The 15,999-nt window shown below is 45.9% G+C and overlaps 1 protein-coding gene across 1 annotated transcript in view; it reads right to left on the bottom strand.

Moving 5' to 3' along the window:
- Positions 1 to 15,999, bottom strand: part of AGBL1 (ATP/GTP binding protein like 1) — a 655,387-nt gene that overhangs the window by 578,361 nt on the left and 61,027 nt on the right. The window contains exon 6 of the mRNA XM_038747354.1: positions 3,498 to 3,535. Coding sequence (XP_038603282.1) covers positions 3,498 to 3,535 — 38 coding nt within the window. The remainder of the gene's footprint in view (positions 1 to 3,497; positions 3,536 to 15,999) is intronic.

The raw sequence follows: 15,999 nt of genomic DNA, 5'->3' as shown, positions 1-15,999 counted from the left end.
AGCTCACACTATGTGTAAGGCACTGTTCTAAGTGCTGGGTTAGATACAAGTTAATCGGGTTGGACACAGTCCTTGTCCCACATAGCGCTGGCAGTCTTAATCCTCATTTTACAGATGACGTAACTGAGGCACAGAAAAGTGAAGTGAATTGCCCAAGGACTCACAGCAGACGTGGTAGAGATGGGATTAGAACACAGGTCCTTTTGACTCCCAAGCCCGTGCTCTCCGGGTTCTGACCAATAATCTTTTGGGGTTTTCTGCAAAATGGTCGAGCCCAGCAGGAATCTTGAAATATAGCTAGCTACTGAGAGGGGCGAAGACCTCAAGGGCTAATGGGACAACCATCTGCCAGGTCACAGTGCTATGACATGGCTCTAAGAACCAATCTGAGGTCACTCTGGCCATAAATGGGTCCTGCATGCAAAAAACATCTGTCTGCACTTCACCATATGCCAGCCCCCTCATTGGCTCTGCATGGCTGGCTGGGGCAAGACAGTGAACAGAGTTGTGCCAACCATGAGCATTACAATCAACTCCTCCGAAAAGGTTCTCAGTCCTGAGGTGATAATAATAATGATGGTGATGATGATGATAATAATAAACAATAGTAATGGTGTTTGTGTTCAGTGCTTGATATTTGCCAAGCGCTTGGGGTTAGATGCACTATATGCAGAACGAATGCCGTCCCTGTTCCACATGGGACTCACAATCTAATTTGGAGGGTGAATAGCAGTCAGTCAATAGTGGTATTTATTGAGTGCTTACTATGTGCAGAGCACTGTTCTAAGCACTTGGGAGTGTACAATACAACAGAATTAGCAGATATGTTCCCTGCCTGTAATGAGCTTACAGGCTACAGGAAATGTATTGAATCCCCATTTAAGAGATGAGAAAACTGAGGCCCAGTTAAATTAAGTGGCCAAGGTCACACAGAGGCAAGTGGCAGAATGAGGATTAGAACCCAAACCCTCTGACTCGCAGGCCTATGCTTTTCCACAAGGCCATACTGCCTCAAGGTAAGAAGGCCTTGGCTCATTGCTTGTTTCACAGAGATGATTCCATCATTATATGTTTTATCAATCCCGGTTCTGTCACTTATCAGCTGTGTGACTTTGGGCAAGTCACTTAACTTCTCTGTGCCTCAGTTACCTCATCTGTAAAATGGGGATTAAGACTGTGAGCCCTACATGGAACAACTGATTATCTTGTATCCCTCCAGTGCTTAGAACAGTGCTTGGCACATGATAAACATTTAACAAACACCATCATCATCATCATCATCATCATGTCTTGCCAGACCAAGAGAAGGAATTCACAGAAATCTAGATCCTTTGTGGTAAACCCACTATGGATAACCCTGCTTTGTAATCTTGGACAAATCCATTTCCTCATCTTAAAATGGGGATAAAATTTGTCTTCTCCCTCTCCTTTAGATTTTGAGCCCCATGCAGGACAGGGACTGTGTCAGACCAGATTGTCTTGTATCGATCCCAGTGCTTAGTACAGTGCTTGACACAGCATGTGCTTGACAAATGTTATTATTATTATTATTATTATCATTATTATTATTATTGTTATTATTATTATTATTATTGTTATTATAAGAAGTGGCATTCCTAGTGGATAGAGCACAGGCCATGGAGTCAGAGGAATCAGGGTTCTAATCCTGGCTCCATCATGTGTCTACTGTGTGACCTTGGGCAAGTCACTTAATTTCTCTGTGCTTTAGTTACCTCACCTATAAAATGGGGATTAGGACTCTGAGTCCTATGTGTCACAGGGACTGTGTCCAACCCAATTATCTTGTATCTACCCAGCGCTTAGTTCAGTGTCTGACATATAATAAGCATTTAACAAATACTATTTAAAAAATTACTAAAAGAACATAAAACAATAAACAATGTGATTTCCATGTCAGAAAAATGGAAAACCTGGCCCTTAATTTCATCTGTAACAGGGATAACAGGATGCTTGGGAAACCAAGTGATAGTTGGCATCTACCTAGAAGGCTAGGATTGTACCATCTTACTTTCCAAATTCTCCCTCCTGTGGCCTATTAAAGGCCTCCCATCAATGAGTGTATTGTCTGTTTTAAACTACCGGTATTTTCTGACTTCATAACCTCTTACGGTAACAAATTCCATATGTTTACTACCCACTGGGTGAACAGGGGATTGCTTTTCTATGTTTTGAATCTGTCATCTCTCTGCTCCATCCCGACGTTGCAGGATTTATTGAACAAATTCCAAAGGACAGCAGTGTGGCCCAGCGAAAAAGCTATTGTGCTAATGTAAAATGTCTGGGAACCAGGGGGTTAGTTTCTAGTCTTCACTGTAGCCGTGTGTTTGCTTTGGCAAACTAACAGCCTCCCTGGGTCTCCATTTCCTCCTCTATAAAAGGAGATACCTGCTCTCTCTATGTCTTAAATTGGGGGCCCCATGTGAAAGGGTCAATCAGTGGTATTTACTAAGTGCTTACTGTGAGCTTGGGAGAGTACAATGCAACAGGGTTGGTAGACACATTACCTGCCCTCAAGAACCATGAAATCTCAGTGATTTATGGATATGTACAGAAGTGCTAGAAGGCTAAGGGTGGGGTCAATATCAAGTGCTTAAAGGATCTTACAGAACCAAGACCATAGGAGTCTGATGATTTTCTGTTATCTATCACCTAACAAATGCCCCATAAACTTCATATTGATTATGTTTGTTCTGACTTTAACCTTCTTGACTATATAAATACCAACTGACCCCCTCCAGTCCACAAGAGTCTTTATCTATTCAGACTGAATCTTCCTCACTGGTTCACCATTCTCCTGGATTATTTTGGTTATCCTTGATTATACCTAGCCTGGGTCTTTCCTAACAAAATCTCCCCAGAATTTCCTATAGAAATCCAGTTGCAGATGTTTAAGAGGGTCTCCTGACATAGTTCTTATTTTTAATGACATTTCTTTAGCACTTACTATGTGTCAAGCACTGTTCTAAGCACTGGGGTAGATACCAGTTAATCAGGTTGGACACAATCCCTGTCCCACGTGGGGGTCACAGTCTAAATAGGAGGGAGAATACAGTTGAGGAAAATGGGTCACAGAAAAGTCCTTCTGAGCATCTTCGTTAGTGTTCAGAGACAGAATCCTGGGCATTAAGGAAGACTGGTGTGACTGTGTATTGGCTTTGCAGAATATCATAGGTTCTTATGACCTCTGCCCCTAATCACTGGAGCACCCAGTGAGAGGCAGACTTCCAGCTTATGCTCAGAAGGAAGGGTAGGTAGGAAACATCATACCCAGTCCTGATTCTCTGCCATCTAAAAGAGAAGCAGAAGAATCAATCCGTTTTTACTCCTCACTTTTATGGGTAGGCTGGAAACTGCTTTCAGGGTGAAGGGGGAATAGCGTAAAGAACGCTAAAGATGCTTCTGCTACAGATGCTCAACTCTGAAGGGAAAATTTTGAACAATTTTCAAGAGAGTGGAGAGAGGGGAAGCTTGCTTACTTGATTTCAGCAGCACTGCAAGAACTTGAGTGGCAGCCCTGGGGAAAGAGAGAAAAAAGGGGAAGAAAATGTCGATTTTACAGCAGTATTTTTTGATTGCCTGTGGATTCCATAGCTACCAGGTCCATTGCTGTCACCAATAACCCCATTATTAACCTGGTAGATGGCATTCTATTGATCTATATACTGGCCATTAAAACCACATAAATGTGAGAACTGCACCAGGCCACTATCTCCATCTCTTTAATATGTCCCAGGGGTACTCTCTCCTGCCCAGACCTTCCCTACCCTTCTTCCTCATTCCCTCCATTTTACCATCTTCTTGGATAAGGCCACTCCTAGGGTTCTTCCTCTGGCCCTGAATACGAAGCACTGGAAAACGTTTGGGGGAGACTCATGGAGGAAGGCCCCCATGAAACTTCTGAAGCTTCCAAGTGGTGAGGTGCATGCTTCTTTATAAAATTACTCCATTCTGGACCCAATATAACACTTTTACAAGGAGAGGGGAAGGAAAAATATCACATTCTTTAGGGTCAAGGGCAGTTTTTTTGGGGGAAAAACACTGCACCACTTTTATAAGAGAAATTCACCCATTTCAATGAAGACAAAGAAAATGGGAGATGAAAATGTATTTTGTCCTGGCTTGGAGATCTCTCAATTTCTCCCCTGACCCCCCTTATTTAATTCTTTTTTGTGGTATTTGTTAAAAACTTGCTCCAGGTCAGGCACTGTTCTAACCACTAGGGTAGATTCAAGATAATCAATTTAGACACAGTCCACGTCCCACATAGAGCTTGCAGTCTTAATCCCCATTTTACAGATAAGGTAATTGAGGCACAGAGAAGTGACGTGACTTGTACAAAGTCACCCAGCAGACAAGTGGAGGATCAGGATTGGAACCCAGTTTCTCCTGACTCCCAGGCTATATATGTATATATCTATAATGTTATTTATTTATATTGATGCCTGTTAACTTGTTTTGATGTCTGTCCCCACCCTGCACCACCCCAGACTGCAAACCTGTTGTTGGCAGGGATTGTCTCTCTTTACTGCTGAACTGTACTTTCCAAGTGCTTCATACATTGCTCTGCACATGGTAAGCGCTCAATAAATACTATTGAATGAGTGAATGAATGAATCCACTAGGCCACGCTCCTTCTCTTCTGTACATATCTTTAAACACAGATGTTTCCCACTTCTTGTACTTGATTTTAGTATATGTCTCTGCCTCTCTGTAAGCTCCTTGAGGGCAGAGATTGTGTCTATCAACTCTACCATATTCTCCCAAGCCCTTAGTACAGTGCTGTGCACAAAATAAATACTCAAAAAATACTCTTGATTGATTGAATAATTTATGTGTCAGCTGGGATTACACACAGGGCAATGAACTCGATAAATTCTGGTACTCGAAGACCCTTGATAAATACTGTTGACTGACTGGCCATAAACAAAGCTGGACAAACCCCTGAAAGCTTCACTAGTACTAAGTATTTAAGATTAAAATGATGGGAGTTTCCCCCTACCCCACCCAGACTCACGCAGAAACACACACAAACAATACATTATCCTGCTACTGAATCCTTAAACACTATAGACTTTACAGTTACTCTCCATCTGGCCACCAACGTCTTCTTTGCGTTCTTAGGAGGAGAGGGATCTGGAGGCTTTGCCACAACAAATGGCTGTGGTGACAACTGGGATGTTATCCCGGAACTCTGAGCCCTCAACTCTGTTTGCCGAGCACCTTTCCATCCCCCAAGGTCCACCTGCCACTTCAACAATCTGGGAGACGTGAGCCTAACTGCAACTAGAAAATCAACTCGACCTTTGTATCTAGCTGTCCTTCGGGCTTAGGGATGACACTTCCAGGATGAGGTTTTATCAGTGTTGGTGGGAGTGTGACTGATGAAGATGGGCAATTCCTTCTGTGTACCCGAAAAGGTGTCCCTTGATGCCCTGTTGCAGTGTTTTCCACAATATCTGTTGCTACTTTTGTTTCTTTTGCTTCGGGCTCTGATTTTCCCAAAGGCCTCTGCTCAAAGACCATCACCCCATTTCTTATTGCTGCTTAGCATGGACACCGATGCCTCTTGTAGATACAGGACAAGGTGTAGCCTATGATGTCCCACTTACTACCAAGGGCACGTGGCTGAACGTAATGTTGTCATATACACTTTTTGGAAAAAGCTGACCTGAAGGCCCCAGAACCAAAAGTGTCTCTCCAGATAGCACTCTATCTATTCTACTTTCTCCAGATCCTCTGTATTCTCTTCCAAGTCCCTCTGAATATGGATGCTGCTTTGCAAGCACCGCAGTTAAGGAGCAGCAGAAATTACCGAACGTAAGGGTAACTGCTGCTACATCTATACCAGACAGGGGAGAGATCAGCTGAAAAGCTCACAGCCCAATATAAAATTAAATGATTGGCCATCTTATTGCTGCTTACAAGGCTGGTCTTGTCTTCTTCTGCTGTCTCCCACCTGATCACTAGACAGTCAGTCAATTGCATTTATTGCTTGGCACATAGTAAGTGCCTAACATATACCATCATTGTTATCATTATTGAGCACTTACTGTGTGCAGAGCACTGTACTAAGTACTTGGGAAAGTACAATATAACAGAAACATTCCCTGCCCACAAGAGCTTACAGTCTAGAGGAGGAGACAAGTATTAATATAAATAAATAAATTACTGATATGTACATAAGAGCTGTGGAATTGGGGGAGGGATAAATAAAGGAAACAAGTCAGGGCAATGCGAAAAGGAGAGGGAGAAAAGGAAAGGCGGGGTTTGGCAGGGAAGGTCTCTTGGAAGAGATGTGTCTTCAATGAGGCTTTGAAGCGTGTGTGTGTTTGTGTGTGTGTGCGCGTGTGCGTGGGGAAGAGGGAGGTAACTGTCTATGAGATATGAGAAGGGAGGGCATGCCAGACCAGTGGCAGGACGAAGGTGAGAAGTTGGCGGCAAGATAGACAAGAACCAGGTACAGTGAAAAGAACTGTTCGACTACATGATAGAATTTTGTCCCGTTTGGGACTTGAGAGTGCTTCTTCTATCCTTGTTCACAGTTTCACCACTTCACCATAGAGTGGCTGCTTAGGTAGCCTGCTGCCATCCATCCTCAGAGCTGGTGAGGTGCAACCTGGGTCGCTTCTGGTTTTGTGGGTTTTTTTAAATGGTATTTGTTAAGCCCTTACCATGTGCCAGGTACTGTTCTAAGTGCGGTGGTAGATACTAGCTAATCAGACTGGACACAGTCCCTGTCCCACATGGGTCTCACAGTCTTAATCCCCCTTTTATGGAAGAAGGAACCGAGGCTTAGAGAAGTGAATTGACTTACCCAAGGTCACACAGTAGACGAGTGGCAGAGCCAGGTTTAGAACCCAGGACTTTCTGATTCCCAGGCCCCTGCTCTATCCACTAGGCCACTGCCAGAGCCTCCTTCTCTGGCATCCTGTCTTGCCCATAATCAATCCTACCCACAATGCAGTAGGGCAGTCATAGTGGTTCCTCACTGGATTTCTGGGACTCCTGGACTATCCTGAGGCATTAAGCCCCACTGAGCCAAGGAAGAAGCCGTTTTGTTTTCTTGTTCTGATTGTGATCTCCATGTGGGACAGAGACTGTGTCCAACCTGATTCGTTTGTATTCACCCCAGCGCTTAGTACAGTGCCTAGGACATAAAAAGCGCTTAACAAATTCTACAATTATTATCATTTTCATTATTACAAATGAAATCAGAGTGCAGAGTAGAATGCCTGTGGAGTGTCATTGAGTTTCCTTTTGATTGGCTCTTTCAAAAGAGGCGTTCTCTGCATTCAGTGTGCCTGGTCTTTTCTTACGTTCCTTCAGTTCTGGAGTGCCTCCCTGTGTTCCTGCTCTGACACCAAGAAAGGAGGAAAATGGTAACCACATAAGAAGTCTCCCTCCATCTTACCTCAGGAGGGTCCTCCCTGCTGACTCTGCAGAGCAAAGAGAATCAAAGTTCCAGAGTGCAATCCCTCCTTGTGTCCAGGCCAAGCTCTCTCTGCGGAATTTCCATATCCTTACCAGAGAAGATAAACCGTATCCTCCCATGTCCAGTACCAATTAGCACAGAGCAGCAGGAGCCCCGCGTTTGATTGTCACCGAAAGGTTATTTACCAAATTTAGTCTCCGGGATGAAAAATGGAGAGAGCCAGAGACAAGCTTGCTCAGGAGAACTTTGCCCCCGCCTCTCCCTCCGTTCCCTGCCCCCTGTGGGAATTCTTTCAGAAACAATCTGAAGGGCCCCAGCCACAAAATTACCAAGAACGACAGGCTTAAACTGCTCATGGTTTCACTGATTAGGGAGCAGGAAAAATTCCTTCCCATTCAGAAGTCCGGGCCTGCAGTTCCTAATTGGGAACCCTGCAGGGCCCACACAAGGGACCTTTCCAGGTGTCATACTGCCACCTACTGGATATGGAAATATGTAACAGGTTGGAAGAGGATGCTCTCCTTTGCCCTGCGCGTTTCGACTACAACGCTGTTGGGAAATTCATTCATTCAATCGTATTTATTGAGCGCTTACTGTGTGCAGGGCACTGTACTAAGCGCTTGGGAAGTCCAAGTTGGCAACATATAGAGACGGTCCCTACCCAACAGTGGGCTCACAGTCTAGAAAGGGGAGACAGAGAACAAAACAAAACATATTAAAAAAATAAAATAAATAGAATAAATATGTACAAATAAAATAGAGTAATAAATATGTACAAACATATATACATATATACAGGTGCTGTGGGGAGGGGAAGGAGGTAAGGTGGGGGGATGGGGAGGGGGAGGAGGGGGAGAGGAAGGAGGGGGCTCAATCTGGGAAGGCCTCCTGGAGGAGGAGGCATCATTATTGTTATTATTATTAATCCCCATTCTACAGATGAGGTAACTGCAGCCCAGAGAAGTGACTTGCCCAAAGTCACCAAGCTGACAAGTGGCAGATCTGGGATTAGAACCCATGACCTCTGACTCTTAGAAAAGCTCGTTTTTGAGGGATCCTTTCCTTTTTTAGATAGGAAATGTCAAGGGGCTTTGCAGTGGGGTTTCTCTTCCTCCCTAGCCTGGCCTAGGGAGCAACTGTGAGAAGCTGCTTGACCACGGTCCCCCTTTACGTTTTTCCCCCTGGCATGCATGGGGAGTGTTTGTCCCCAAAATTTTGTGGAGTTGGATGCGGTGGTTTGTGTTCATATGTAGGGTGACAGGAGCAGTAAAATTACCCACCTGAGGAGCGAATTTAGCTCTTCTAGGAGTTTCCAATTTAATAATAATAATAATAATAATAATAATAATAATAATGGCATTTGTTAAGCGCTTACTATGTGCAGAGCACTGTTCTAAGCACTGGGGAGGATACAAGGTGATCAGGTTGTCCCACTTGGGGCTCACAGTCTTCATCCCCATTTTACAGATGAGGTAACTGAGGCACATAGAAGTTAAGTGACTTGCCCAAAATCACACAGCTGACAATTGGCAGAGGCAGGATTTGAACCCATGACCTCTGACTCCCAAGCCCGGGCCCGTTCCACTGAGTCACAGATGAGGCACATCAGGCCAGGTGGTCCCCTTGGCCGCTGTCAGCATTGGCGAGGGGCAGTCACCTAATAATAATAATAACTGGGGTATTTGTAAAGTGCTTACTATGAGACAAGCACCGTTCTAAGAGCTGGGGTAGATACAAGGTAACCGGGTCAAACACAGTCACTGTCCTACCTGGGGCTCACAGTCTTAATCCCCATTTTACAGATGAGGTAACTGAGGCACAGAGAGGCTAAGTGACTTGACCAGGGTCACATAGCGGAGCCAGGATTAGAACCCACATCCTCTCACTCCCAGGCCTGTGCTCTTTCCTCTAGGCCGTGCTGCTTCTCCTCAACGCCTTTCCTGGAAAGCTAGCCCCAACCCAACCCCACAGCGCCCTGCTCCCTCCCACCCTCCATGTGGTTCTGCTGCCACCATGGCTCTCCCACCAGGGAAGGGGCAGCATCCCTTCTTCTCTCTGCCACCAGCCGTGGGTCTCTTCCCTATCCCTGGCTTCCCCCGTCCCTGACTGTGACTGCCCACTGCCCCATATGGAGAGGAGGGGCTGGTAATGGAACACTGAGAAGGGGAGTACAGTGCTCTGCACACAGTAAGCACTCAATAAATACAATTGATTGATTGATTGATTGATTGATTGAGCACATTCCTCTTCACGTTCCTTCTCTTCCAGGCCCTGCTCTTACAGATTCCCCTTTTCCAGAATGCTTCTTCTCCAGCCCTAGCTGCAAACACCCCCTCTCCCAACCCCAGCTGGAGCTGGTAGTAACAGAATATCTGGGGAGGAGAAGGGGAACTTCTTCCCCAACCTCCTCCTCCTCTTCCACAACAACTACCTGATCTCTCCCCATCCCACCCCTTTTCCCAGAATAAGAGGGGGTCCCAGGCAATGGAGGAGACAGGGAAGGGAGTCTGGAATGTAAGAACGGAGAACGCTGTGCTAGAGGGGACTGGGTGGTGCCTCGACTCTGGAGAATTCCCTAAAGTGGAATTCAAACTTCAATCACTTTGGGAATCCAAGCTTCAATCCATGCTTCAATCACTCCCTGCCTGCTGTGAGAACTGCACTGCATCTGTTTCACTTCTCCTTTAATCATTTCTTCTGTCCTCAGTGCCTCAGTTTCCTCATCTATAAAATGGGGATTCAACATCTGTTCTCCTTCCTAATTCATTCAATCGTATTTACTGAGCACTTACTGTTTGCAGAGCACTGTACTAAGTGCTTGGAAAGTACAATTCAGCAATAGAGAAAATCCCTGCTCACAACGGGCTTACAGTCTAGAAACTTAAACTGTAAGCCCCATGTGGGTCAGGGAATGTGTTCAACCTGATTATTTTGTATTTATCCAAAGAGAACCATGCTGGGCACATGGATCGTGTTTAATGACGGTTTAAATTTCTTTTGGAATGGTATTTATTACAAGTGCTTACCATGTTTCAAACACTGTTCTAAGCACTGGGGTATATACAAGTGAATTAGGTTCAACACAATCCCTGTCCTGCATTGGTCACGCTCCTGAAAGACCTTCTCCCATGGCTCTTTTCCCTCCTCCTGCCCCTTCTGTCTCATAAGAGCTGCCAGTGAGTGAATTACGGCATATATATCTTTGTCCCATCTTGGCATACAAACCAGAGCACTTGGATCATGAGCCTAGACATTCATTGAATGGAGAGGGGCCAATCGAGATTCTTGGATTGAGACTCCGTGATCTTACAGGATGGATTTAGCCCAGGTGCCTTCCCCACTCTTTGGAATCAAAGGAAAGGTAACCGGGAGCAAATCCACACTGAATTCAATCAATCAGTGGTATTTATTAAGTGCTTAATGTGTGCAGATCACTCTACTAAGCTTTTGGTAGAGTACAATTCAACAGGGTAGTCCACCTACTGTTTGTAGGGACAAAGAGGGCAGGAGAAGCAGTGTGGCCTAGTGGAAAGAGCACGGGCCTGGGAGTCAGAGGACTTTGGTTCCAATCCTGGCTCCACCACTTGTCTGCTGTGTGACTTTGGGTAAGTCACTTAACTTCTCTGGGCCTCAGTTCCCTCATCTGTAAAATGGGAATTAATGCTGGGAGCCCTAGGTGGGACAGGGACTCAGTCCAACCCGACTATATACCCCGGCACTTAGTAGGTTGTCTGGCACAAAGTAAGCACATAAATACCAAAAAAAAGGGAAAGGAAGGGAGTAGAGGTTGGAAAAATGGGAGCACTGGAAAGTGGGGAAGAGAGCAGGGGAATGGATAACCAAGCCTTTCACAAGTTGTGAGGCGTGACCAAATACTCCTGATACCAGCAGTATCAGTACTCCTGAAGGCTTCACTAAGAGAGCTCAATTCAGACTGAGATACTGCCAGGAGATTATTATATCTCTCTGAAAACTGCTCAACACTCTATAAAGGTTTCACAATCCTTCCCAGGAAATCAAGATCATGGATAAAAATGCGAGACCTGGTGGCAGATCAAAAGAAAACAATCCACCTCAAACTCTGATGGATTCAGAGCCCTTGTTAGGATCAGCATCAGTTCTCTTCTCAGGTTCAGTTCTTGGTCCCCTTCTGTTCTCGATCTACAATCACTCCCTTGGTGACCTCATTCGCTCCCACGGCTTCAACTATCATCTCTACGCTGATGACACCCAAATCTACATCTCTGCCCCTGCTCTCTCCCCCTCCCTCCAGGCTCGCATCTCCTCCTGCCTTCAGGACATCTCCATCTGGATGTCTGCCCACCACTTAAAACTCAACATGTCCAAGACTGAACTCCTTGTCTTCCCTCCCAAACCCTGCCCTCTCCTTGACTTTCCCATCACTGTTGATGGCACTACCACCCTCCCCGTCTCACAAGCCCACAACCTTGGTGTCATCCTCGACTCCACTCTCTCGTTCACCCCTCACATCCAAGCCATCACCAAAACCTGCCGGTCTCAGCTCCGCAACATTGCCAAGATCTGCCCTTTGCTCTCCATCCAAACCGCTACCCTGCTCGTTCAAGCTCTCATCCTATCCCATCTGGACTACTGTATCAGCCTCCTCTCCGATCTCCCATCCTCTTGTCTCTCCCCACTTCAATCCATACTTCACGCTGCTGCCTGGATCGTCTTTGTGCAGGAACACTCTGGGCATGTTTCTCCCCTCCTCAAAAATCTCCAGTGGCTACCAATCAACCTACGCATCAGGCAGAAACTCCTCACCCTCGGCTTCAAGGCTCTCCATCACCTCGCCCCCTCCTACCTCACCTCCCTTCTCTCCTTCTACAGCCCAGCCCGCACCCTCCACTCCTCTGCCGCTAATCTCCTCACCGTGCCTCGTTCTCGCCTGTCCTGCTGTCGACCCCCGGCTCACGTACTCCCCCTGGCCTGGAGTGCCCTCCCTCCCCACATCCGCCAAGCTAGCTCTCTTCCTCCCTTCAAGGCCCTACTGAGAGCTCACCTCCTCCAGTAGGCCATCCCAGACTGAGCCCCCTCCTTCCTCTCCCCCTCCTCCCCCTCTCCATCTCCCGCACCTTACCTCCTTCCCTTCCCCACAGCACCTGTATATATGTACATATGCTTGTACGTATTTATTACTCTATTTATTTATTCATTTTACTTGTACATATCTATTCTATTTATTTTATTTTGTTAATATGTTTTGTTTTGTTCTCTGTCTCCCCCTTCTAGACTGTGAGCACACTGTTGGGTGGGGACCGTCTCTACATGTTGCCAACTTGTACTTCCCAAGTGCTTAGGACAGTGCTCTGCACACAGTAAGCGCTCAATAAATATGATTGATTGATTGACTGATTGATTGATTCTCCCCTGGGAGGTCAGGAGTGCTCATCGGAGCCCCATTACAGGCACAGAAGGGAGCAATCCTTGCTCTACTACCCCTGATGGATTCTTTAAGACATCTGAACTTATATCCAGCCACCTGCCATAGATCCAGAAATACCTGTCTCCTGGAGCCCAAGTAAAAAAATCATTTCTACAGGCCAATTTTCACTGCAGAGAAAGGTGGTCTGTTACTGAGAAGCAGCCTGGACTAACAAAAAAAATCATAATTATTATAATAGTAACAATGATTGTGGTTTTTGGTAGGCACTTACTATGGGTCAAGCTCTAGGGTAGAAACAATGCAGGTTAGACATGATCCCCATTCTACATGAGCTCGCAGTCTAAGTAGAAAGGAGAACAGACATTGAATTTCTGGAAGCACAGTTTCTGTCCTACTGACTCTTTCCCTTCCCTGTCCCTGATCACAAGCCCAAACAGGGAACTTTTTTAATGATATTTGTTAAGCACTCACTATGTGCCAGGCACTGTACTAATCACTAAGGGAGATACAAATGAATCAGGTTGGACACAATCCCTGTCCCACAAGGGGCTCACGTGCTCAATCCCCATTTAACAGATGAGGTAACTGAGGCCCAGAGACATTAAGTGACTTGCCCAAGGTCTCCTAGCAGACTTGTGGTGAAGCGGGGATTAGAACCCATGACCATCAGACATCCAGGCCCGTGCTCTATCCAGTAAACCACGGATATGAGGCTCACAGTCTCAATCTCCATTTTACAGATGAGGAAACTGAGGCACAGAAGTGAAGTGACTTTCCCAAGGTCACACAGCAGACAAGGGGTGGAGCCAAGGTTAGAACCAGTGACCTTCTGACTCTTTGACCCATGCTCTATCCACTACACTATGCTGCCTCTCTCTCGGGTCTACCTAAGCCTGATTTTATGCAATTTCAATCTCTCCTTATCATAGAGGAAAGAACTGGGTTCCTCATCCGGTTCACCTTCCCAGGATGTAACGTTCTGCTATTTTACAGATGAGGAGAGAGAATGAAGGACTTGCCGTGCTGAGAAGGAAGAACACAGAATGTCAAGGGGTCAAAGGTTATCTGGTTCAACTAGTGGGTACATTCCACAACCAACAACCCAACTCTCCAGATAACTAAAGAACACAGGATATGGGACATTTTCCTGATTTGGTACCAATTTCATACCTTCTACAGATTAGGCGTATGTGACATACCTGGTGTCATTCATCTGGACCTGAATTTGAAATGTATTTCTCCTACTGTCCTGAATTCAGCATAGGCTATTGGTCAGATTTGAGAGCCAAGTGGGTTGGCTTTTCGTCCTAGCTCTGTCTGCTGAGTTTCCTTGGGAAAATAATAATAATGACGACATTTGTTAAACGCTTACTATGTGCCAACCACTGTTCTAAGCCCTGGGATAGATACAAGGTAATGAGGTTGTCCCACCTGGGCTAACAGTCTTAATCCCCACTTTACAGATGAGGTAACTGAGGCACAGAGAAGTTAAGTGATCCGCCCAAAGTCACACAGCTGATAAGTGGCGGAGCCGGGATTAGAACACATGACTTCTCTCAAGCCCGTGCTCTTTCCACTTAGCTCTGTCACCTAACCCCTCTAGGCCTTAATTTCCTCACTCATAAAAATGGGGCTAAGTCCTGGGTTCTGATCCCAGCCCTACCACTGGCCTGTTGTCTGACTTTGGACAAATCATTTACTCCCTCTCTACCTCAATTTCCTCTTCTGTTAAATAGAGCTGCTTCCTCTACCTTCCAACGATGTGGTGTGGAAGAAAAGAAATGACTGAGGTAAAAGGGCTTGGGAAAAATTGAAGTACCGAACAAATATCAAGCTCTGGGCCGAAGACATAAACAAGGACCTGGAGTGTGGGGAGGGTGTTGTATTTTTCTAGGTGAGTATAAATAGCACAAAGTTGATGGAGACAGACAAGGCTGCAGGGGTTATTGTCCATCAGGGCCTCCACAAATGAATCCTTTCCCTGGCTTAATAATTATAATAATTGTGGGACTTGTTGAGCACTTATTGTATGCCAGGCACTGGGGAAAATAGAGGATGATTACATCAGACACAGTAAGTCCCACAAAGGGCTTACAGGGAGAGGGAGAAAAGATATAGAAAGACAACGTGTCTGACTCTCATGACCATACTCTCTCCAGTAAGTAAGAAGAACCTGGGTTCTAATCCCAGCTCTGCCAATTGCTTGCTGTGTTTCTGTGGGCAAGTCACTCCACTTCTCTGTGCCTTAGTTTCCTCACATGTAAAATGGGGATACCTGTTCTCCCTCCTGCTGGACAAGTACTGGGTCTGACCTAATTAACTGGAACCTACCTCAGCTCTTAGAACAGTGTTTGACACTTAGTAAACGCTTGACAAATACCATCAAAAAAAATTTTACCCCATTTTACAGATAAAGAAATGGAGACAGAGAGAAGTCAAGATCACACAGAAGGCAAATGACGGAGCTCGGATTAGAACCCAGGTCTCCCGATTCCCAGTCCTCTAACTTTTTCCCTGAAGTCGCACTGCTTCTCAAGTTTATGAGGAAATTAAACTCCCTGCAAGGCTGGTGAGAGTCAGTGAAGAAGCAAAGTTTGGGAGTCAGAAAGGGAAAGGAAAGAAGGACTGTGGGAAGGAGGAGGCAGAAGGCGGGCAGAGGAAAGCGAGGGGACACGTGTAAGCACGTTACTCCGCTGCTCGGGAACACAGCTACCCGTGAGTACCATCTGCCACTACCGTGTCCTCCCGCTTGGCATCACCGGGAATAACAAGATGGGAAAGATATGAGGCGGGGGAGACACGGGAAGCGGATGGCAAATGGGAGAGATTCATCATCGTTTTTCCAGGCAGAGAGAGGCGAGAGAAAGCAGATTGCTGGGAGCTGGAGAAGCTCTTACATCAAGCAAGAAAGGCACAGCTGCGTGCATATGTCCCCCTGCCAAACCACTTCCCAGGTCCGGGGAGAAACTTTATCTGGTTCTCCGGGAAAAAAAGAGGAACCACCCAGGAATCTCTGCTTCCGTCACTGATGGTGACTGGACGTCTATTCCAGGGTTAGGCAGTAACCCAGAAACTCAAACAGGGTTACGATGGACTGGCACGTTCGTGGTACGGCATCCCTTAAGACGATCCAATAAAT

This window comes from Tachyglossus aculeatus, chromosome 5 (assembly GCF_015852505.1).
Source record: "Tachyglossus aculeatus isolate mTacAcu1 chromosome 5, mTacAcu1.pri, whole genome shotgun sequence".
Classification (NCBI taxonomy): domain Eukaryota; kingdom Metazoa; phylum Chordata; class Mammalia; order Monotremata; family Tachyglossidae; genus Tachyglossus; species Tachyglossus aculeatus.
This window is presented reverse-complemented; position numbering and strand designations above follow the sequence as displayed.